General features: G+C 41.3%; 1 protein-coding gene across 2 annotated transcripts in view; it reads right to left on the bottom strand.

Annotated features, from left to right (window-relative positions):
* Positions 1-1105: 1105 nt before the first annotated feature.
* trim37 (tripartite motif containing 37) overlaps positions 1106-24690 on the bottom strand; it is a 44131-nt gene continuing 20546 nt past the window's right edge. For both annotated transcript variants that reach the window (XM_034684546.1, XM_034684547.1), the window contains 16 exons: positions 24271-24395; positions 21944-21994; positions 21224-21305; positions 19589-19665; positions 19081-19260; positions 18809-18923; positions 16872-17063; positions 15763-15896; positions 15525-15607; positions 11826-12041; positions 10064-10363; positions 9524-9658; positions 8212-8410; positions 7989-8080; positions 6413-6523; positions 1106-4145 (listed from right to left, as the gene is read on the bottom strand). In XM_034684546.1, the coding sequence (XP_034540437.1) occupies positions 4099-4145; positions 6413-6523; positions 7989-8080; positions 8212-8410; positions 9524-9658; positions 10064-10363; positions 11826-12041; positions 15525-15607; positions 15763-15896; positions 16872-17063; positions 18809-18923; positions 19081-19260; positions 19589-19665; positions 21224-21305; positions 21944-21994; positions 24271-24395 (2139 nt within the window). In that variant the 3' untranslated portion in view covers positions 1106-4098. The remainder of the gene's footprint in view (positions 4146-6412; positions 6524-7988; positions 8081-8211; positions 8411-9523; positions 9659-10063; positions 10364-11825; positions 12042-15524; positions 15608-15762; positions 15897-16871; positions 17064-18808; positions 18924-19080; positions 19261-19588; positions 19666-21223; positions 21306-21943; positions 21995-24270; positions 24396-24690) is intronic.

Genomic DNA, 24690 nt, shown 5'->3' with positions numbered 1-24690 from the left:
AGTATAGTAGGAGGTTTGAAAACAGCCGTTGAATTCAGCATTTCCAATATGGCACCCGCTGACATCCATTTTTCATACAGTCTCCGGCTGTTTTCAAACCTCCTACTATACCAGCAGTATGTACTGATGTGGTCTAAACTCAGTATGTAGTATGTGAACAAGAGCAAAATCTGCAGTATGTCAAAACTCCCCGGATGTCGAACTGATTCAGGAACATGTCTCAGTCTGCAGCGGACCAGTCTGCCTCGTGCTGTTTCCCACAATGCACAGCGCTAACATTACGCCTCTTCTTTTGTCTGTATATGACGGGGGAACTCAGTTTTTATGTGCTGTGAAAATTATTAAATTCCATATAAACCACTTCTTAACTTTTTAAATCCTAACTGGATGTTAAAGAAGCAATTTATCTATCAGCTTGGTCGTTGTTTACTTCAGCTTTCCAAAAACGTAAATCCAGTGATGTCTGACCCAGCATCCTGCAGACCAGATCCAACAGAACAGACAGACTACAGACTAAATCCAAACACAGTATGTAGTAGGCAGTACCTACTGCATACTAGACATGTGTAGGTAGAATGTAGCAGGCCGTTTCGTGAACAGATGTAGCCTAAAGATTTTATAAGCGAGGCTAAAGAGGAACTACCCGAAACCTGCATTCTATCTAATGACCAGCAGGGGGGGATTCCATTAGTTGATTTAAAAAAAAAAGAGAATAACATCCATATTTTGGTGACCACTTTAGACAATGGTTTCTCAGCAAGTTAAGTCTTGATCACGACTTACAAGTTTTACTTCATAAAGCATAAATGTCATCGTTCATGATCCCATTCAGAGTATATCAGGCTGAAGTTAGGTGTGCTTAAAGGTATAGCTACATGTGAATAAGTCACCACCAAGGTAACACGTCTTATGTGTTAACGGGTCAATGCTAACCCACAAGGTTGTCTAAATATGGTCACCTCTGGCTCGTTTTCAACCCTCCTGAGCCGGTGCTCATTTTTATAAAAATGCTAACTTTCAATTTGAACGTTCCTTCTGACTAAGACCTTGTTGTGCATGCTGTGATCCAGATGCAGTCACTGGAGAAAGAAGACAGGAGAATGTGGAGATTTTGTGATCTTAAAACATTTTATTTAATACACAATAAGGAATTGTACACATCGAATGACGCACAGTGCATTCTGGGAACATTCAAAATAAAAGCAGCTTTGGACAGAACAAGCACACAGAACAAAGAGAAGATTAATTAACAGTGAAGGCCTGGCGTTTCAGTCGTGTGCATTAACATTTGAACGCATCATTAACAGGGGGAAAGACGGGGGTCACATGATCAGGTGACTGTGTTTGTAGGTAATACACTCCTAACCTTCCTTCAGGGGGTTCTTTCAGTTTGTCCGGGTGTCTTGGTGCAAACGAGACGTCCTTCCTCCTTGATTCAGCCAGTAAAGCCATGCACGTTAAGAGGCACATTTACAGCGAGCACCATGACTGTAACATATTTACAACGTAAACTAAAGACTGTTGAAGAGTCCGATAATGTTGTTTCTCTCATTCAGAGTCTCAGTGACTTTAAAAACAAGATATGGCTCATGGGAACATTTCAGTCCATCAACAGTCTATCAAAGTGCAGAGAGGGTCTGTTCTATTAAACACAGCACGATGCTGCGTCCTCCCAACAGTGTGCACCGTTTATCAGCAGCCCCACACGTGTTTGAGTGTATTCAGGTGATGAATAATGCTTCCATGAAGGAGACGCAGCGGAGCAAACACAGAGAACATGTTATATAACGCAGGGATTTTTAAACCTTCGCTGTGAAGCTTACTGAGAATTAAAGAGGACCTTGAACGCACCACAAGTTGTTCACCCAAATTACAGAAAACACTTCCTCTCTTCACTCCACTGGTCCACAATGCTGCAGATATCTGCTGTATTAGTCCAGGTTTGGAGATGCCTGTCTGTGGTGCCATCTGTCGCGCTCACAGCACAGAACAAAAAATGACATTTGAAAAATGTATCAGTAACATTTCTTTCCAGAGACGACTTTGCTGCTGCTCTGAGTAATCTGCAGAAAACAATGTCGACAGTTTTTAATACTTTATACTGAAGGAGGAGACGACGGGTAAATCTGTCCACACTGTTTCTACAGTCAGACGGTTTCTTCTTCAAGACATCCGGCTGTTACATTTCTTACATTATATTCTTCTTATTGTTCTAAGTTATCAGATAGTGATTTCAGAAAGGTGTCCACTAACAATAGTAGCACATTTGGCACAGAACAGAAGTCCAATTTTTGTATATGAATGTTTTCTCTTTTCCTCACTTCTTCCAGTCAGAATTAAAATGACAGTTAGCAGATTATTGATGGTTAATAAGACAAAATGGTATGAAAAAGATAAATTAATCGATCACACAAGAATAAAAGACTGAGCCCAACATTAAACTGTTGTATTCATATGGAGGGAGGAAACCCAAACGAATGAAACAGCGTCTGAATGGACAGGTACCGAAGCAGAAAAGAGGATTTTGGATCATTTTTGTAATCTGGGAGAACAACTATTGAACAGAGAGCTCTGCTGCTTTAACAGCACAGCATGCAGCTGCTTCAGTTTCAAGGCCCTGCTTGTGCGAGCTGAATCACTGTCACACTCTGTTACTCTGTTAACTCGTACACTTCAATACAACAGAGCTCTTGGTACTGTGAAGAGACGCGTTGTGTTTGTACTGCTGAGATAAGTCCAATCATCAGCAGTGATAAAGGGCTGCAGGGTCTTATTGTCTGTTTTTTGTTGCTGCTCGAGCGTCACAGACTGAAGCCAGAGGTGCAACTCCAAGCCCCCCCTCCCTCAGTGAGAGAGCAGCACTGTTTGACTCAGTGTTGACTTCCAGTCTGAAAGAGAGGATCTATTTTCATGACAACACAGCTGCTGGAGCGAGACTCCCTCACCCCCTGTTTACAGTCCCTAAGCTAAGCTAAGCTGCAGGCTGAAGCTTCATATTGACTCTACAGATGATAGACTGATCTACCTCTCTGCTTCATTTTCTTTGATTGAGTAGTGAAGCCTGAGTTCTTGAGGCAGCTCTGCGTGGGAGGAATCCATCAAGCATGTTGAAACCTGTGGCTGCAGTCGGTGATGTCCAAGCAGACGTGGAAGCAGAAACACCTGCTCAGATATTACGGAGCATCTGATCTGCAGCATGCTTCAAAGTTTCAGCCCACATACATCAGTGCAGCAGCTATTTTATAATCCATGTGATTCAGTGATCGTTTACCCTTTTCAAATGTCACATAAAGACAGACGCTGCGGTTGCTGCTGCCGCTGTTATTAAGAGAGGAGACATTTACATAAGTTACCAGGAAAGCTAATGGAGCGCTACAGGCTCACCTTAAGGAATAAAAAGGTCTGACTTAGAGCAGTCAACGGGCTGCAGTGTCGCTGGAACAGAACGTTTAAGGAATGAATTAAGACTTTTAGAGCGGCGTCTGTGAGAGGTGGAGACAGGAGTGAAGGAAGCAGAGGAGGAGTGGAGACAACAGCCCAGACAGTCTGAATCAAACATCCACAACAAGCCGTTATAAAAGACTGAGCTCCTACACATCATTTAACTCAGACTCCTGTTAATATGTTGTTGACATGTCAGATGTGTAACAGTATTCATACACCTGAAGGTAACAGATTTGTGCTGAAGGATACTTAAAGTGACTAAACGCCCTGCGCTCCAGGTAAGTAACGGCTAAGGTCTTCAGAATGAAAGTCTGGATGCCCTGAATATTGAAAGAGACACAGCCGGCAGTGGTCGAGGAAAGGTTGACATGTCCTCTCAAAGGGGCAGTTTCATTCGTGATAGTGTTAGAAGTTATTCTGTCACTGAACTAAACCCACCTCACTAACAGGCTATCATCATCATTGTTGTTTCTGTCAGAGTTGAATTCTCTAAATATTCAGGAAAACAAGAGAACAGCTTCTGATTCTGGTCAGGCAGGTGAGCTGTTGCATCATCTTCATTTTGACTTCATGCATAACAAGCAGGTTCTACTCTACAGACGTGTGCAGCTAGCGCGTGTGTCGTCTCCAGACGTTGGACAGCTTCAGGGGGAATCACCTGTCAGCGGGCAGGCTCAGGTCATCAGACAGAAGCTGCTCACCTGGAGGAAGAAGAGGAGGAGAAAGAACCCATCTGTAACACTGCTCCTTCATCATGTGTAATGAAACACTTTCATTCTGACATTGAACTAAGCATTTGTATCTGATCATTAACACCTGCGTGCTTCCAAATGTGTATCTGTTGAATCCAAGCGGCAAACTCCGGCCCCAAGAATTGAGGCCCATGTGGAAGTGTTAAAAACTGCAGTTCATCGAGTGTCCACTTGAGGCTGGCTCCGGAAGTACAGGAAACCACATACACACCCATTGAAAGAAGCCGATCTTTACAGCAGAAATAAACATGTTTACAGCCTGGTTCAGAAAACAAGTGTAGTCTGGATAGATCATTTCTCGATCGGCACACACTGTACAGGGTGAATTTTTTCCTAACGCTGCAATTTCAAAGATATTAAGATAACAAGTTTTCCATTATGAGAGGCACAGCTGACCTGATTGACAGGCGGGAAGAAGGCGCAAAGCCCGCAAGTGTGTATTTGCTGATATAACCATCTCTGAAGCTCGGGTCACGGCTCGTTTCTGTTTCTTCAAACCGACCAAAACAAAAAGTTATTTATAATCTAAGAACTGAAACCTGGTTTTCCTCCTCGGTCCAGCCACTGACCACGAGTGTAAATAAAACATTAAAGTGCTCTGACTCAGCAAACCTCCATCTTTAATCTGTCACATTGTAACACACATCACAGGACCTGATTATGATGCCTCACAGAGACACTCGCTTTGTGTCAGACTGGATGTTTTTGAAGCGTATCAGACGAATATGGTGGAGAGAAGGTGGTGTGGTAGAAGACGATCACAGACTGTGTACCTTGCTCAATCACAGTTTCACAAAATCTGCTGTTAAATTACTCAGAAAGGGCTCTGCCATCTCTGATGTGAGTGAAGGCTCAGACTGTCTCGTCGAAGAAATCAGACAGCGTGACCTTGAAGTGTCTTGCTTTCTGGAGAAATGGATGTTTTGGTCATTTGCTCTGACTGGATTATGTTGTAAAAGCAGAGGAGAGGGACCAAAAACATCCATCTCTGTACCTCGTTTTCTGTCATATGACGGGAAGGGTATTATGAAAACACAGTGTGTGTTCCTATGGCTGCATTTCTCTTTATAAGTCAGACGCAAACAGAAATGTCATCGACTCCGCCTCTCCATCCGACTGCTCAGCAAGAAACTGAACCAACCACGACGGTGCAAATCATCTCAAAAGAAGAGAAAGAGGAGGGTCAAGTGTGGACCACAGTGAGGGTCGGGAAAAGAGAGAATTCTGTAGAGTCTGAGGGTAGGTGTGTTTTTAGCAGCTGTATTAACATTTTATTTTGCCTCATTTCAAATCACATTTTGATTCCTCCTGAGCTGCAGGGACAAACATTTGAGTCCTCACAGTGGACAACGAGGCACCGTGTAAGAGAGCTCACACAGGTGGTGTGTGACCTCAGGTATGTGTGTGTGACCTCAGGTATGTGTGTGGGACCTCAGGTATGTGTGTGTGACCTCAGGTATGTGTGTGTGACCTCAGGTATGTGTGTGGGACCTCAGGTATGTGTGTGTGACCTCAGGTATGTGTGTGGGACCTCAGGTATGTGTGTGGGACCTCACGGCCAAATTCCACCAGATCCGTGTCCGGTCAGTCACATCTCCAGATCTGATAGGTTTCTATTCTAGTCAATGTGTTAACTTCCACTGGATCCGCTCCGGCTGCGTCTCTGATCCGGCAGGTCGAAGCCCTCCGGATCAGAGACACAAGACTTCTATTTTCTCTGGATGCCGGAGCACGACGCATCAATCTCAACAGAGCAGATGGAGCGGGACAGGAAGTCAGGTTTCACCAAAACAAAATGAAAACATCCGGTTAATTTTCAGAATAAAACACTCTGTGTTATCACCAGATCGTATTTCACTTAACTACAACAACAAACCAAAGTCATGATGAGCGGAGCCAGGCCTGGAGTCAACAGGTCAGAGGTTTTCAGAGGACCAGAAAGACAACATGGATGAGGAGAGGAGGAGGAGGAGAATCCTTGATTCAGTGATTATAGAGGGAAAACCTCGGTCACATGACTCCAGCTGTCTGGAGGTCCTGAACGGAGTCGGACCGCAGCGGATCAGAGATGGAACGGACACGGATCTGGTGGAAGTCCCGTGTCAGGTGTATGTGTGTGTGACCTCAGGTGTATGTGTGTGTGACCTCAGGTGTATGTGTGTGTGACCTCAGGTGTATGCGTGTGTGTTCTCATGGACTCTGTGTGTGTTGGCTACCTGTGCAGGGGGGCGTCTGGTTGTCATAGCGAGAGTTGTTGCTCTGCAGGGCCTCGTCCTCAGTGTCGCTGTCGCTGCTGGTTGCTGCCACGAGGACCGCCGGTGACAGATCTACAGAGAGGAAGAGACAACTAGATTCAGATCTTTCAAAGACCTTTGTTTACTCACTTCAAGATAAAATGACTCAGAGATTTAGAGCTAGAACAACTTCTGTTAATGGACGCAGCCTGAGGTCTGTTTTACGGATGGGCAATGACTTTCAAATATTCTTTGTAAAAATCGAATAGTTACTTTAAATATTTTCTCATTTTAAAAGTATAATTTTTCATCATTTTTACCGGTGCCTGGTTGTAATACGGTATTCCCTCCAGACGGTGGCTATAGAGCGTCTTAAAGCTGTTTGCAAACTGCATTAAGTAACAGAAGAAGAAGAATGCTAACTGCATTAAATAACAAAAGAAGAAGAAAACATTGGCGACAGTTGCAGCAATTTTCTCCATTTTTGAATCTCAAGCTACTACACGTGTTTCAGATATTGAGCATGGCTGTAACATGTAAACACATACACTGCGTCACAGAAACACAGACATAAAGATCGAGAAAGACGCCGTCAGTGCCCGCTACTAGCAGCACCTCGTCCTGCTGCTGGTTAATGTGACTGACACACAAACGGGATGTTAACGGGACAGGTGTGTGTTTGTGTGTGTGTGTGTGTGTGTGTGTGTGTGTGTGTGTGTGTGTGTGTGTGTTTGTATGTTTATGTGTGTTTGTGTGCGTTTGTGTGCATTTGTGTATGTGTGTGTGTGTGTGTGTGTGTGTGTGTGTGTGTGTGCGTGTGCGTGTGTGTGTGTGTGTGGGGTGATTATTTGAATAATCGTTGAATAGATGCAAAATGATTATCGAATTGTATTTTGGCTTGAAATGCCCATCCCTAGTCTGTTTCTGACAGTGTTCTATTATTCCTTCTTGCCTGAAACAACACAATGCTTTGACATCTGCAGACAAATACCAATCAATGCATGCATGTAAGTGAGTTTAGAACGATATATTTAGTGCACTTGGATACAAATACTAAAGAGCAAACAAGCTTTTGGACTCAGAATCAGATGTGAGGGTCAATAACCCCCACAGTGATTTTTCTATTAGCTGCAATGCTACAGCTAGCAGAGCAAAGCTCAGCATAGAACTGATCCACCTACCAGCGTTTCTCAAGCTCACTAATTTACAGATTCTATCTTTTTATATTTGATTTGACAAACACTGAAGTGTTAAATCAGAAGTGACAGTTAATAGATGGGGATACGCCAGATTATTTCTTGGCTTTAGAGAACCAGCAGAGTCTCCAGATAGAAACAGCTTAAGGCCAAAAAATAATCCATTATATAACGCCCTGTAAACGGGACCTCATGTAACAAAAACCAACTGACGAGATAGAATGTGTTCAGAAGTTAGATCTGGAGATACTCCTAGGTAGAGTCTCAGTCTGTACTCTCAGCCGACAGCGTTTCCTTCATCTCCATCAATGCTGCACGATTTAAACACTCAGTAAGTCCTGACCGTTAGAAGAGGAGTTCACCTTCATTGGACTGCGGTTGTGCAGAAAGTCCCTCCAGCATGGACTGATGACAGTTTCCTGAGCTCTCAGGTTCATCATCCAACGTGACCGCCCTGCAGGAGAGAGAAGCGACAGGCTCTGTGAGCAGCAGGGCAGAAAGATTGAGACATGAAGAGTTCTGTGTCGCAGTCTGAGTAACATGGCCATCTGCTGTGTGTGAAAGGAGTGAGTCCGTGAGACGCACCCGAGGGGCCGACTGCCACAGTTTTTGCTGGAAGTCACGTAGCTCGGTACTCCCAAAGAGAAGATGTCGTCCCTGGACCCCTGGGCCCCATAAAGCTGCTGCTCCACCGAGTACTGCTGCTTGGAGGTGGAGGCATGCTCTGCCAAGGAGCCGCTCAGAGACATAAGGGAGCTCTGGTTGCCGTCAGCCTTCAGCAGTCCTGCAGGAGAAACAGGTGCAGAGTCACACAGTGGAAAATCATGGGTCTGCTTTTGTTTAGTGTTGAGTTCAATCCAGCCCAACCAAACTCAAAGAGCAGCAGAGCATTAAAGAAGGCTGAGTGGGTTCATGATAGAGTGAAATCCAGGTGTGATACCACTGCAGATCCATGAGTTTGTAGACTTAACAGACTCCAGTGAATGGAGCCTAATACAGGCTGAAAACCTCAAGGGTTGAATGCGTTGGAAATAGGGATGTAAATTTCAAGTATTTTCCATGATCGATCTTTGGAAATGTTAACGATCAATTATCGATTAATCTTTAAAAAAGCGTAAACGTTTTCCTTCAAAAATAATGCCAAATGTGTTTTTTCCCCTGAACCAAATATGAGACCACATGATGTTTGTTCCACGTAATAGAAAATCAACACAAATAAATGTGTCCCAGTAAGTTCTTAACAATCAATTAATCCATACTTGATTTATTGTTGACTTCCCTAGTTTGAACTTAAGACCAGATGTGAAATGTGTTTTAATAATGAGGGAAATAAGTGGTGTGAAATCTCCACATTCAGTGTTTATTTTCTGGGACAGTGGACGTCTGGAACTTGGATGTAAACACTGGTTGAAATATTGACACACTTTTGAGTGAGTAGGAGGATGTAGTGCTCAAACAGCCCACAGATTATCAAAGTTCAGCCACTAGAGCTTCAGGAACTATTTTGAGTCACACCGGAACAGCACAGAGGAAAGTACAGAGCAGAGTGAAGAGAAGGCTGTTCACACTCCAACAAGAAGAGAAACACACACGGAGCAACATGCTAGTGAACACAGTTTATCTCTGTCAATTATTCTTGTGTTTTAATTTATTCTATCTCATCCTACTTTGTAACTCTGTTACTAACTGAAACATAAATGAAGTGAATTGTTGTTCAGTGAAAGATGATGCCTTTAAAAAGTCAGATAATCCCCCGGCGAACTCAGAGTGAATTCAAAACTAATGTCCCTGCAGCCTGCCATAGAAACTCTCTGATATAATGTCCCTCCTTCCCACCCACCTCCCACAGAAGGAACCCAGGAACTTTATCAGTGTAATAAATAAGATAAGTACTGACCTTCAGCAGCTCCAAGCCCGTCTTTAAGATGCAGGCTGGGCTCTGTGGCCAAGTCCTTCTCCATCTCCTCAGGACTCCGCCTCTTCACCACCACGGAGACGCTGCTGTCCAGAACTGGGGACAGAGATTTCCTGGCTGTAAATAAAAACACAGATAAACATGTTACTGTGTGAGGTGTGTGGAGATGACTCTGCTCAAGGCCATGCCAAATCTGTTAGGAAAGAAGACCTGCTCTGACCCAGCCTCCTGAGCCAGGCTAGGACCTTAACTTTGCACTTTTTAACTGATGCTGGAAATCAGGACGGGATCATAAAGAGATGAGAACTTAGAAATGACTTTTCATAACTACTGAAGGTAAAGATGTCTGGGTGGATGGAGCAACAGAAGTAAAAAGAGAAGACAGACCTTAAACTTTGCTTTGATTGAAAATAAAAGGATTTCCAGTTTAGTTTCAGTTCTTGATGTTTTTGTAAACTTCATGAAGTGAGACATCTTCCTCTAGCTGTAAAGGAACTCAACATCATCATCAGGACTACTCACCAGGGCGGCAGGGCCTGGACCGAGCAGCAGCTCCTCTCCCCAGCAGGTCCAGTTCCCCGGGTTTACGACAGGCTGACAACTCTGAGTCAGTGTGGTGAGAGGGAACCTCCTCCACGCTGAAGCCTCCTGATGGGCCGGGCCGGGGATCTCGAGCCTCCAGCACTTGACTTTTGACATCAGACATTTTACTGCGGACTTCAGCCATCTGGGCTTTGAGGCGGATCAAGACCCCCGAGTCTGGAGCTGATCGTCGTACGACCTGAGGTCGCCGCTCTCTGTCTTTCCTGGAGTGTGGATGAGCTGGAAGAGAAATGAGACATGAGGAAGAAGTCAAGGATTGGACAGTGATTGAAAAACTGCTTCCACTTACAGATTCTCTATTTAACTCTCAGGTAAGATGGAGGAGACTCAAATGGGTCAAAAAATACCCTACTAGGGATGTCATCAATGAATGGAGTATGGATTCATTGATTGAAGAACTTACTGGAACACATTTTGTTGTTTGGATTTTCTCTCACGTGGAACAAACATCATGTGGTCTCATATTTGGTTCAGCTATCAGGGAGGTGTTTGAAGTTTAAAGCATGTTTCATGTGAATCAGCTGACTGAAGGTGTTGCTCACAGTGGAGACGCTCAGCTTGGGGCTGCAGCTGAGTGACAGGTCTCCACGAGCGCTTTGTTTCTCCGCCTCCGGACTGATTATGACCCGGTTATCCGGCTGACACCTGACCACGTTCACATGCTTATGTTTCTCAATAAGAACGAGTAGACAGAAAACTGGACACTGTGAGTCTAAAATCTGTTTCTGTTCAGTTCCCTTGTTGAAGTCTGAGCCTTCACTTTTATGACTGTGTCTGCAGAGATTATGAGTCTGCTCCACACGTTGATATTCAGTGTGTTTAACATTTTGAACACCTCAATATGATCCGTAGATATTCAATACTGTCAGTTATATACACTGTGTCTTGAAGGAAAATTTAGCGGAAAAAACACACAACGAATACACTTTTTTAATGATTAATCCATAATTGATCATTAACATTTCCAAAAGATCGATCACGAAAAATACTTGAAATTTACATCCCTATACCCTACCATCAGCATTTATTTTTTACTTTACTGTGACCACTTTGTTTAATCAGTATTTGTTTTTTCACACACTGCTGACTTATTTAATTTCCAATCGTACTTCTACATATTCTTTCCATACTGTGTTCATTAGACCCCTTCACACACGCTGTATTACACTAATTTATACTGCTCTATTGACATATATATTTTTGCTCAGTTAATTTATTCTCCTTCCACCCACAACCATGGCACATAGCCCTACATTCATCATTTCAATTCTAAGGTTTAAATTTAATTTTGCCCCTCTGGGACAAATTACATTTTTTGAATTTGAATTTGAATCATTATGTCCTTAAAAGGTGTTCCCTTACAAGTGGCTAAATTTGACTGTTGTGGTAGAAGGGTTTTCAAACCATGCTGTGCCTCCGTCGACATGTTTTATGTCAAAATGTGTCAGAGTTCAGGAAGGCACGGCGCAGCAATCAGTAGCATTAAGATGTTCTACTGAGAGATATTTTAACAAAGACATTTTCTCTCAAGTGAAAGAGGCAGCGAGGCAAAAAACCCAAAGTCAACGTTTCCCTCTCAAAGTCTGTTTTTGTGTGGACAGACCCTGGGTGTGAATTAGAGTATTGATCCTCAGTTTAGTGCCAGTGATTTGTTGTCAGTGGGCAGAGAGTGTTTACAGACCTTGGCTGTGCAGCAGGGATACAGGAGGCCGAGGCTGAAGGCCCCACAGAGACTCCACGCTGCTGCGCTCCTTCAGATCCAGCAGCTGGATCAGGATGACCGGGTCTATTTCTAGGAGGCTGTTACTGCCCTGACCCACAGCACCACCAGCAGCCCCGCTGCTGCGACTGGCCGCAGTGCTGCGATGTAAGGCGCGCATGCTGGGGCTGGATCCACCTTGAGGACGGGCAGGAGACAGAGATCATGTGGTTACATAGAGTTCTTTCTTCACAGACGGTCCCAAACGTTACGTCACTGATGTCTTCAGAAAGAACGGTGGAGGCGATTATCGTGATCACACCTGACCTTCAGGAACTATTTCACATTGTTGGACGGGGTTAAATGTATAATACTTAAATCAATACTTCTTATCCATTATCCACTCGTTATCTCAGCACGAGGCCTTTGATTGAAATATGTGGACCCAGGATTCAGTGGCCCACATCAGGGATTTAAAGCAACAGGACAAACAAACGCTCTGTTTTTGCTACTTTCATTTGGGAATCATTCATTTTAAATTTCTTTAGAATTGTTCTGAAATTTTCCAACAAGGTATTTTTGTACGCTCATTTTGAGTTTTTTTACAAGGTGCTGAAAAAAAGTGTGCACTGGTTTTATTTGAGTTACAACACACCTTCAAAATGAAAAAGGATGACTTTGTTTACAAAGAAATATAAGAGAACAAATATATCCCTACTGTCCATATCTGAGGACTGAAATAAAATAGTTATTTAAATTTTGAGTTCAATCCAGTTTTCTTGAAAATCGTTACAGAATCAAGAGTGATTCATACCGATAACCAAAAATCGGGATTCGAACAGAATCGTGGGATGAGTGTTTCCTTACATCCCTAATGTTTAATATTGTCTGCTTCTAATCATGATAATAGTTGCGTGGTTCATGGGTGAACATTTACTGCTTACATTCAGTATTATTAAATAAAACTCATTGCATGCTTCCATGAAGACTAAAAAGACCATTTCTTAAAATTCTTCCTTTTTTTCTATCACGTTTGTTTCTTTCAGTCTGAACAGTTTATCCTCTGTAAATCTTTGCCAGACTGAAAACCTGTGTTTCATATCTGGGTTGGAAAGTTTCAACTGGCACTGTGAGGCTAAACTTTATTGTTCTAACAGCATCAAAAGAAAAGGTCACTGTAAAAAAAAAAAACAGGACACTGAGGGACCTACAGGAAGAGCAGCAACTCTGACTCTGCTCCACTCTGACATCTAAGAGGGAACACACACAACCCACACACATGTACACACACAGACACTGAGTGTTTCTATATCAGCACAGGCACCAACAATGACTCACCCTCTTCATACCTTTCAACACCAACACAGTCAAACACACAGAAGGAGCCGCTTTGAGGCCCACCATTGTATCACTATGTTCTACTTGTGCTGCTGCCAAACAACACACGTAGATCTGATTCTGTAAATCTCAAACAGTGGGTGAGGCTTTTGTTTGCCTAAGCTGAAGAGAGAGTGAGGACTTCAACTGAGGAGGACGTTAAATATTTGATGGTTACTGCTTCACAAATGTCCAGATTTGCTACTTCTTTGTCCGGATAGTTTTCCAGTTTGCAACATATTCAAAAGAGATCCCATCTGGATCTATGAATCTGGGAGTGACTGTTGTTTCTACTGTATGATCTTTTAGATCAAAATTTTAAACAAGAAAATATTAGATGAAATGATACTGGGCATAATCTAAACAGCAGTATTACAGCACTTCCAGCAGTTCTGAAGCACCACTCCATCAATTTATTGAAAAAATAAGATTCCTCATGAAGAAGCTTAGCACACTGGTTTGGCTCCATGCACAGTATGGTGTGGACTTGTAACACCCTCCCAGTGCAGCTCATGTCTGGTGGCAGCAAAAAAGCAGTGTTGACCTGTCCCATGCTCATAAGACAAGCACCAAGAGCTGCAGAGAAATACACACATGCTCTGAACCAAAAGAGGAGTGATGGGATGAAAAGAGGAGACCAAACAAAAAATGGCAAATAACTTTTTTATGCAAAGATTGAAGTGTGTTCGTGTTTGTTTGGACATGTAACCATGCGATCTGCATAACGTAGCTGAGCTCGCCATGGAGCGTGGTTATACGAGTGGCCCTGACCCTTTGCCTGAAATGTCTGTCTTTAGGTTATGTTTTATTCTTATTTTTACCATTTATATATATATATATATATACACACACATATACACAGTTGTGTTCATAAGTTTCTGGGCAAATGGGGAAAAATCTGCTGCGGCTTAAATAGAAGAGGATAAAAAGTTTAAATTGAGATATTTGTCTTTATCTTAAGATGTCTTCTGTCGTTTCAGGGAGTTACTGATCTGCTGTATGGAGGTCAAAATGAGAATTATCCTCTTTTACAAAAGGGTAACCTTGTCAAGGCAGGTCACAATAGTATCATCAAAGGCATCACAGGATATGACCTCTAAAATTATGTAGGACAAAAATACAGAAAATAATACTGTGCACAGAAAACAGATGGATCTTCTTCAGAGAATGAAACGTTGGCACGTGAAGTTGTGACCAAGGATCAACCCTCCATCTTGAAAAATGCTGCCGGCTCTCTGCTCGACATTAACACAACCATCTTTACATACAGTCACTTCCTGCTCCAGAAAACAGACTTTGCAGGAGCCTACAAACAAACTCAAGGCTTCATATTAGGGATGTCAAAAATGAATGGAGTATGGATTAATTAATTGATTGAAGAACTTACTGGAACACATTTTGTTGTTTGGATTTTCTATCACGTAGAACAAACATCATGTGGTCTCATATTTGATTCAGCTATCAGGGAGGTGTTTGAAGTTTAAAGCATGTTTCATGTGAATCAGCTGACTGAAGGTGTTGCTCACAGCGGATACGCTCAGCTTGGGGCTGCTGCTGACCACACTCACATGCTTATTTTTCTCATTAACAACGAGTAGACAGAAAACTGGACACTGAGTCTGAAATATGTTTCTGTTCAGTTCCCTTGTTGAAGTCTGAGCCTTCACTTTTATGACTGCATGTCTGCAGAGATTATGAGTCTGCTCCACATGTTGATATTCAGTGTGTTTAACGTTTTGAACACCTCAATATGATCTGTAGAGATTTAATACTGTCAGTTATATACATTGTGTCATGAAGGAAAATTTGATTATGGGGAAAAAACGCATTTGGCATTGTTTTTGAAGGCAAACATTTATGTTTTTTTAATGATTAATAAATAATTGATCATTAACATTTCCAAAGAAAATACTTGAAATTTACATCCCTACTTCATATACGTGGTCAAGAAACCATTGAGTGACATCAGTGTGTTTATACAGTCTACTGTTGTTACATGTTGATAATTTTGCAACAATCTGTTAAAAAGAAAAGTACATGAGAGTTCTTGCAGAGAGTTTGTCCTGCAGGCTCTGAGGTTTTGCAGACTTGAAATGTAATCTGATCGTCATTCCTCAACCCAAGCACTCTACCACTTAAATGAATTCAGCAGAGAAGTTTTTGAGATACAGCATCTGCTAACGAACAGGAAGACAGACCTCTGCTGACCCGACTCCCACACAGCAGAGATTAAAACTGCAGAATCTAAATTTATAATTTATTGTTAGGGGGAAAAAAACTTGATATGGAGTGTGTGAATCATACCTGTGGCTCCAGCCAAGTCATCAGGAAGTTCTCCTTCTTCCGTTTCCAGGTTTCCAATGAAGTCGACATCATTCTCTCCAGACCTGCAGAAACACACACATACGGATGTATTCAAGGATGATGCAGCTTTTATGACATTTAACACTTTAATTAAAGGAGGTACAAATGTCCCTCTTAGTGTGACTGTCACTCTGCTGCACCTCTCACAGAGATGTTATGCCTGACAGATTCTACTCACATGGTCTCCTCGTCTATGTCGTTCTCCTCTGTGTTGCTGGTGGCCGTGGAGCTCCCTGAGGTGCTGCTGCCGTCGAGTGGGTTCACCTCCTCCTCTGTTAGACAGTCTACCTCCAGGTCACCATCAGAAAGCTCCTAAACCAACCAGATTTATCATGATGACTAAAATCTCATGACTGTGTGCTACAACTAAACACGTTCTTAAACGGACATATCTGGCTTGATCGGCTGAAAACATGCTTTTCTACAACCTGTGCAGCTTAAGTGCACCATGATACTCCAGTTCCTCCATGAATCACAGCTGGTGTTTAAAATCACTTTGGGAAGGATCCCCTGAGTCCGTTTATCAGGGTTGGTGACATCAAGTTTTTAACCCTAACACGGGACTTCCCCAAGATCTGTGTCCGCTCCGTCTCTGATCCGCTGCGGTCCGGCTCTGTCCTCTCTCGTACGTCAACACCCACCGGTTGTGTTTTCGGAACGCAGCACGGAGCAGGACCTCCGGACAGCTGGAGTCATGTGACCGAGGTTTTCCCTCTATAATCACTGAATCAAGGATTCTCCTCCTCCTCTCCTCATCCATGTTGTCTTTCTGGTCTTCTGAAAACCTCTGACCTGTTGACTCCAGGTCTGGCTCCGCTCATCATGACTTTGGTTTGTTGTTGTAGTTAAGTGAAATACGATCTGGTGATAACACAGAGTGTTTTATTCTGAAAATTAACCGGATGTTTTCATTTTGTTTTGGTGAAACCTGACTTCCTGTCCCGCTCCATCTGTTCTGTTGAGATTGATGCGTCGTGCTCCAGCATCCGGCAAAAATAGAAGTCTTGTTCATCTGATCCGGAGGACTCCGACCTGCCAGGTCAGAGACGCAGCCAGAACCCAATGGAGCAGATCCAGTGGAAGTTGACACATTGACTAGAATAGAAACCTATCAGATCTGGTGCTGTGACGGACCGAGGAAGGACCGGACAATGATCTGGTGGAATTTGGCCGTTTATCAGACAAGTACTCTAATTATCTCTGTGTATGTGCTTAACTCTGACCATATGGACAGTAAGAAGTGATGAGCTGCTAGCTCAGTTTGGTGTGATGTGTATCCCCACTTACATTAGAGTCATCGTGCTGAGTCCTCTCTTCTTCTTCTACTTTTTTAGCGTTGCTCAGAGTGGTCTGAATGTCGTCGTCGCTCTTTACAGAGCGAGGGTCTCTTTCAGATGTTGTGGTGCTCGCAGCGAGTCTCATGTCAGGCGGCGAGGAGCTGCGTGACGTCTGTCGGCGGAAGAGCTCTATCGCCAACCTCTGAATTAAGATAAGATAAAATATTACTTCATTGATCCCCGTTGGGAAATTCGGTTGTTGCAGCAACCCAGACATAAGCATCATCAAGAATACGTTTAAATAAGTAAAAATAAAATAAGTAAAAATAAAAATAGATAAACAAAATAAGATTTAAGATATTAAAAAATTTACAAATTAAACTACAAAATCAGATCAGCTGCTACAGACAAATTAAAGCTTATTAACAGCAGAGGAGAAATGTTAGAGACGGTAAATACATTGAACAACACATTTTATTGATTTCACTATGTTAAGATCAGACTCTGTAATCATCTTAAAATGTTGAAATCATCACATTTCCAAGTCTGTGATGTATTTTTAAAATGATGTATTTAAATGTAGAAGCTATGAGGTTGAACAGAAAATAGAGCTTTGATGGAACTTTGTGTTCCTGACAAAGACGCGTTGAAAAATGTCTAATGTGTCATGAACAGAAGGACAATCTCAAAGAAATCATAAAGATAGTTGATGAATTGATTGGTAGAAAATGAAAGCTCAACTGTTTATCTTTTCGAGAAAACATAATAAATATTTGCTTGTTTCCGCCTCTTTAATACGGAAGAGGATTAGGGCCACTGAAAAAAAAAACAAAAAACTTAAGAATTCTGGCTACTATTAGTCTGAACTGAAATTATTCAGTAGAAACAGGGATTTTTAAGAATCTCACTTTGAAAATATCCAAAATCATCACTAATATGCTATATTTCCAATGGCTTTTATTTTGAAATTCCAGGTGTAGCTGTAATTGGCAGCATCACATTTTGAAGTTTTCTCCTTTCAGTCTGAATCAAAACATATCAGTGGAAACTGAGATTTATTGTAATGCCAAATATATATAATTACCACGCACATTTTTATATTTCAGACAGCTTTTATTGTGAAAATCCACCTTAGATTGTCCCGATGTGGAGTCAGAACAATTTAGTGTGGACACCTTTCAGTGTTTTTTTTTACACTAGTGTATTGATTCGGGTTGTTGTAATATCAGTTTCAAATGAGCTTCAACCATTACAATGTTCTACTCTTTCAAATTGCTTTCAGTTAGAAAAAGGAAAATCCATGATTCCACACGATTACCGCAATGCCTGTTCTAAACACGCACAGCAGAACACAGGGGAGGCTGGCTTGACTATCGTTTCAAAAGTGGAGGCTGGCTTGACTGCAGTCCTGCTGAACTCCTCCTGCATGTCAAAAAGTGAAAGTGACACTCTCCCTGAATGTCAGAAAAAAAATCTTCAGAATTCTGACTTTAATCTCAGAATAATAGTTTAAAAATAAATTTGACCTTAATTATTTTTATTTTTTTTCAGTGGCCCTAATCCTCTTCTGTACTTTAATGTGAAGCCTTGCTCTTTGGATTCAGAGAAACTGGAGTGGGACTTATTTCCTAAATTCAGAAGTTTAAAAAGGTCAAACCATGAAAAGGACAAATGGAGGAAATCATTGTTAAATGAAGTCGTGAGTGATCAGCTCTTGCAGCAGCCAGTTTTACAAAAAAATATAAATAAATACACAGACTTAACCTTTATCATCCTGAATGAAACAGACACCTAGTTATGGGATGTGAAAAGTGTTTGGGAGCACAACAAGTTTGTTCTGAATAATTCATCAATGAGTCAGAGAGGTTAAAGAGAAGCAAACATTTCCCAAACTGTTCACACTTCAAACTCAAAGGGATGGAGACAACACACGTGAGAACCATGTACCTCTTTCAGGTTGTTGATCTGCTGGATGTAGCCGCTCTGGGCTGACTCCAGCTGGCTGATGTACCAGTACTGATCTCTGCATTTCTGGAAGAAGGTTGGGGAGCGGACCTGGTAGCTGTGCAGCACACACAAGAATCAAATTAAACTCTGTAAGCCTCTGGCAACGAAACGGTTCAGCTGCTTGTTTCTATAATATCAGAGTGGTGAAGGTGCAGAGAGGAGCATGCTCTATGGAGAGGTGATGGTGTGTTCGTGTGTGTGTGAGAGCCCACCGGAGGACCAGCGTGTCAGTCTGCATGTTCAGGTATCCCTCGCTGGCCAGGAGGTCCAGTCTGAAGAAACGGTTGTATCCCCAGCATTCGCCCACCTCAAAGTCAGAGGCAAACTCCCGAATGATGTTCTTTGTGGGGTCGCTGGAGGCCTGATGGACCATCTCTACACGGTACTCATATCTACACAGAGACAGGACGACATTTAGACTCAGGAGAATACATCACAGGGCGTGTGGAGAGGATCCAGGAGATTAAGTTCTTTATTATGTTGTTATGAAAAGCCAATCATTTTAAGATGAATTAACTAGTTTTAGTCACAATATTTAAAATAAAATGAACCTCTACATCAGTAATAATCCTTATTGTTATGATCATAATTACCTGAGTATTTTTGTTTTGATTTGTTTACAATTTATTCAATAAAAAAGACAATCGAATTACATTTAAAAGCCATCAATTTATACTCTAAAGGGAAAAAATGGATGACAATGAAAACTAAAAATCATACTTTGATGTTTCAGGGAGTCCAGCAGACAGTTCCAAAAAGACAGACAGGTAGTTTCCACGGACCACTCCATTACCATCCTGAGGGGAACATCACGTTACAGACACAGTGACATGTAGACTGGTGTCTAAAATTACTTTAGCTCAACTGCAGAGAGAGATCCAGAGTTTCAACAAACAGTTTAAAGGTTCAGTGTGTAGAAATGGGAATTACTTTTATTATTTTATCATTATTATTATTATTAAATCATGTTTTTAACCATGCATATGGATCATGAGGTGGTTTTGGCGGTCTTCTTTTTTTGATTTTATTTTATTGTGGCTCGTCTTTTTTGTATTCTTTATTTATTTATTTTTTATTTTATTTTATTGTGGCGGGTCTTCTTTTTTTGGATTTTTTAATTCTATTTTATTTTATTGTGGCGGGTCTTCTTTTTTTGGGATTTTTTAAATTCTATTTTATTTTATTGTAGCTGGTCTTCCTTTTTTTTTTTTTAAATGTTTTATTTATTTGATTGTGGCGGGCCTTTTTTGGATTTTTAATTTTATTTTTATTTCTTATTTTATTGTGGGGGGGGTCTTCTTTTTTTGTTTTTTTCATTTTATACTACCATGATTATTTTTACGTACAGCACTTTGTGTTAAAATATCATTGTCTAAAAAGTGCTATACAAATAAAGTCTGATTGATTGATTGTTTCATTTATTGATTGATTGGTTGATTGATTGTTTCATTTATTGATTAATTGACTGAATGATTGATACTGGTGGCCAGATTCTAGATTGTGCATAAACAGTATATACACACTGTAAAACATACTGTAGCTATTGTATACTGTATACCATAATCATAGTCATAGCCTGTTCATAGCCTGTAAATACCTGTAGATATAGTCACTTATGATACAGTGCATATATATATATATATATATATATATATATATATATATATATATATATATATACACTGTATCATGTTATTTAATTACTGCTTAAGGACATGCACAATGACATAAAGTTGAATCTAATCTGATCTAGATGAAAGAGCTCCCTTCCTCACCCCTCTTTTTGGTGGAAGGACGGTGGCCTTTGAGGACAAGAAGCTGCTGTGATGCCTGATAAGCATGATCTTCTATTTGTTAAGTTTTTACCTTCAAAATGTCCAAGACTTACCTTTTTAATCTGGCTTTTAATTTGGAGTAATTTATTTTTATCCCTTGACTGCATTATTATAATCGTTGTTTTAACAACATTTATTTATCTATTTATCTCTTGTATTTATCTGATCTCCTTTACTTTAATTGATTTTGCTTTCTACCCTTACTTATTTTATTAATTTGATTGCATTGATTTTATTTATTTTTAAGTATTCTATATGATTATGTCTTTCATTATTTTATCATTTCTGTTGTTTTCTGTCTCTGTGCTCTTTTGTGAAGCATGTTTGTACGTATGAAAGGTGCTATGTAAAGAAAGTTCAGTTGATGCCCACACACTGCAACTTTAGAGTCCCTGGTTTAACATGAGATTATCACACTGGACTATAGAAACTGTTCAAATTCAATCATCTGTACGATACATGCTAAAGATGATGTTAAACAATGTTAGCGGGCTTTGATGGAACATATCAGTAAACTCACTGGGTAGACTTTGAGCCTCCAACAGAGTCCAGATATCTGTAGAGGAGGGCTGTAGACCGGGTCGGCCCGTTGCCTCAGAGTGCTACAAACACAAACACATACATGCACAGATACACACACCTGATAATCACTTACTTTGAACAGCAGCATTTGAACATATTCTATACCTTACTGTTTCACTGTGTTCCTTGTTGTAGGGTTACACAGGACTGGACTTTCACAAGTGCAAAACAAACTCTTTAAAAACATCTTGAAGAAGGCTGATGTGCTTCTGAAGCCCTCAGTATCTTCTTATGTCTGAAAGCAACCACAACATCCTCCACTTTGTACTCATGGTGATTCTATCATTGTGAATATATGCTTCTAAATATTTCAATCTGGATTATTTTGTGTCGTAATATCAGAAAACTGATTACAGCTCCTGCAGCCTTCTCTGTGTGGCAAACGATGAAAGATGAATGTTACAGACTTTCATAAAACTCAGCAACATTTGAGAGAACATTCTATCTGTGCCAGTGATTGTCTGACTGCAGCATGCTGGGCTTAGTGGAATTTTAAATGGGTTTCTTTGGTTTGGCTGTTACACTAGAATAGATATGAACATGTTGTCCAAGCTTCAAGGAGAACAAAAAACAGTCTTTAGTGGATTTACTTATATACACATCGCTCACAAACGTGTCCATGTTAACTTCATAATGATGGCTGAATGAAGTAGATTACCTGAAGTTGACCAAAACAAAAGTGCTGGAGTCGTAGGCTGGAACCAGCTCACTGAAACACACAGACACATTTATTAAAGAACCAAATGTAGATTTAAGACCCTCACAGGATACCACAGATCCGTACACAGACGCAGCCAAATATTTCAAAATAACTGAAAGGACTTAAGGCAGATTTTATTTGTGTTTCTCACTGGACAACTGGCTCCTTTCCTTTTTCGTTTCAAGTCTGCACCAAATGTTTACAGTCAAGCTATGGTTACGTCTGTAGAGTTCACTTCAAACTGTGTGAATGCAGATGATGAAAACAGCCACTCAAGCTTTAGTGGACTTGAGGGGTTAAGCTTTCATATTTCACATTTCAAGGAGCTGATTGGGGATCTGAGGAGGGGCGAGACACCAGTGACCTCTGTTTCCATCCAGGGGGCCAGTGTGGACATTGTGGAGGACTACAAGTACCTGGGGGTGTACTTGGACAATAAACTGGACAAGAGCAGGAACACCGAAGCAGTCTACAAAAAGGGCCTGAGCTGCCTCTACTTCCTGAGGAGGCTGAGGTCCTTCAACATCTGCAGGACGATGCTGAGGATGTTCTCTGAGTCTGTGGAGGATCAGTGCTCTCCTGTTTGCTGTGGTGTGCCGGGGAAGCAGGCTGAGGGGAGCGGATCCAAACAGACTGAATAAACTGATCCATAAGGTCAGTGATGTTGTCGGGGTGGAGCTTGACTCTCTGACGGTGGTGACAGAGAGGAGGACTCTGTCAAAGCTCCACAGCATCATAGACAACATCCACCACCCTCTCTACAACGTGCTGCTGAATCACAGGAGCACATTCAGTGAGAGACTCATTCCCCCTAAATGCACCACAGAACCCCACAGGAAGTCATTCCTGCCTGTGGCCATCAGACTTTACAACTCCTCCCTCTGATCACTGAACAATAACCTGTACTCTGTGCAATAACCGTACAATACACCGTGCAATATCCCTGCCACTTTAACACCCTGTATATATCTCTTTCATTCCGGAAAACATGCAGGTGTTGGGATGTTGTTTTCAAACAATTCTTAAGTTGAGAGGATGATTTTCTGCAGCCTTAGGTCTGAATGGGTTAATGAACTAATTAAAATGACTATTCAATGTTCAGCAACACAGACAATAATGACTTAAAGATTCTGCATTTTAAAATGTTGAGCACTAGTGATTTGTAGACTGACCAAGTTGTTACACTGACATTAATTCAACAACTATTTTGAATCATCATTTTATTCACTTATGATCTCAAAATGTCAAACTAGGGATGTAAGTTTGAAGTATTCTCTGTTGTCGATTTTTGGAAATGTTAACGAGTTAAGTTTTGTTATGTCAAAAACAATATCAAATACGTTGTTAAATTACATTTTCCACAGCAACAAAATGCATATAACTGACAGTACTGAATACGGGTACAACATGTTAACAACATGTTTAACACTGACGATCAGGCTCATGAAAATATTCTCTGTGGACATAGTCTTATAAAGGGAAGGCTTGTACTACTAACAGAAAAGTACTTCAGATTCAGTGTCCAGTTTTCTGCCTACTCGTTCTTATTGAGAAAAGTAAGCATGTGTACGCGGTCAGGTGTCAGCCGGGAGCGCAACCGAGTCATAATCATGTGTTGTTGCTGGTCTGCAAACATAGCATACTCAGACTCTTCCAAATTTCAAATCCTGCCTCAAAACCCTCCTTTTAAGAACAGCATATTCTCTGTAAACTCCTCACATGTACCTTTTTACTGCATTCACCCTTCCATTCATTGTGTTCTTTTCATGTTGAATATTGTTTGTTTTATCGAGTGCATTTGGACGCTGTCCTGAAAGGTGCCCATAAATAAAATGTATTATTATTATTATTGTTACTAACAATTCCCCCAGTCTGTTGGTTTTGTATCCAAAGGTGGGGAAATGTCCCGTTTAAAGTCGTCTACCTTTGTTTCCGTGTCGTTGTAGGCAGCAGTTGCGTATTGCTTCTCTTTAAAAAACACTTGTGGAGACCTGACGCATGCTGCTGATTCACATCGAAACATGCTTTAAACTTAAAACACCTCCCTGATAGCTGAGTGTAATATGAGTCCACATGTAAACAACATGTGCTCTCATATTACATTCCCCACGTGACAGAAAATTGAAAACAAAAATGTGCGTTTCGGGTAATTTCTTAATCAATTCATCAATACTCAATTCATTGTTTACCTCCCTACTTCAAACGCACCACAAGCAATGAGATTGAGTAATACGCATGTTAAACACAGAGAGCCACATTTCCTCTCCCCGCTCTGAGCTGAGTACCTGGTGAAGTCTGGAGGGACCGGGGTGGTGACGAAGGACTGCATGGGTTTTCTGTGGACTTGCTGGAACATGAGCAGGATCTCTGGACTCTTGGAGATCAGTTCACTCTTACTGCAGGAGTGAAGCTGTTCAAAATACAGACAGGGAAATAAGTCTTATACTGATTGATACCAAAATGTAGTTTAAACATTATTAAACAGTGAGATATCACATGCTCTTTAATGACTGCAACAGCTTATGCAGTACTTGTCTGGAAAGGTTATGTGGAACTCCTCCACTGAAACAGATTACATTAGCATCTTGCTCTGGCTGAGTTTTATATGATATGGTTCCAGTAGCAGCAAAAAAATAACATCTTGTGAAGAATTCAAGCAGAGCCTTAAAATGTACCATACATCAACTGGCATCATTTACACCACC

This window comes from Notolabrus celidotus, chromosome 5, assembly GCF_009762535.1.
Source record: "Notolabrus celidotus isolate fNotCel1 chromosome 5, fNotCel1.pri, whole genome shotgun sequence".
Lineage (NCBI taxonomy): Eukaryota > Metazoa > Chordata > Actinopteri > Labriformes > Labridae > Notolabrus > Notolabrus celidotus.
The sequence above is the reverse complement of the archived record's forward strand: the minus strand, read 5'-3'. Positions and strand labels throughout refer to the sequence as shown.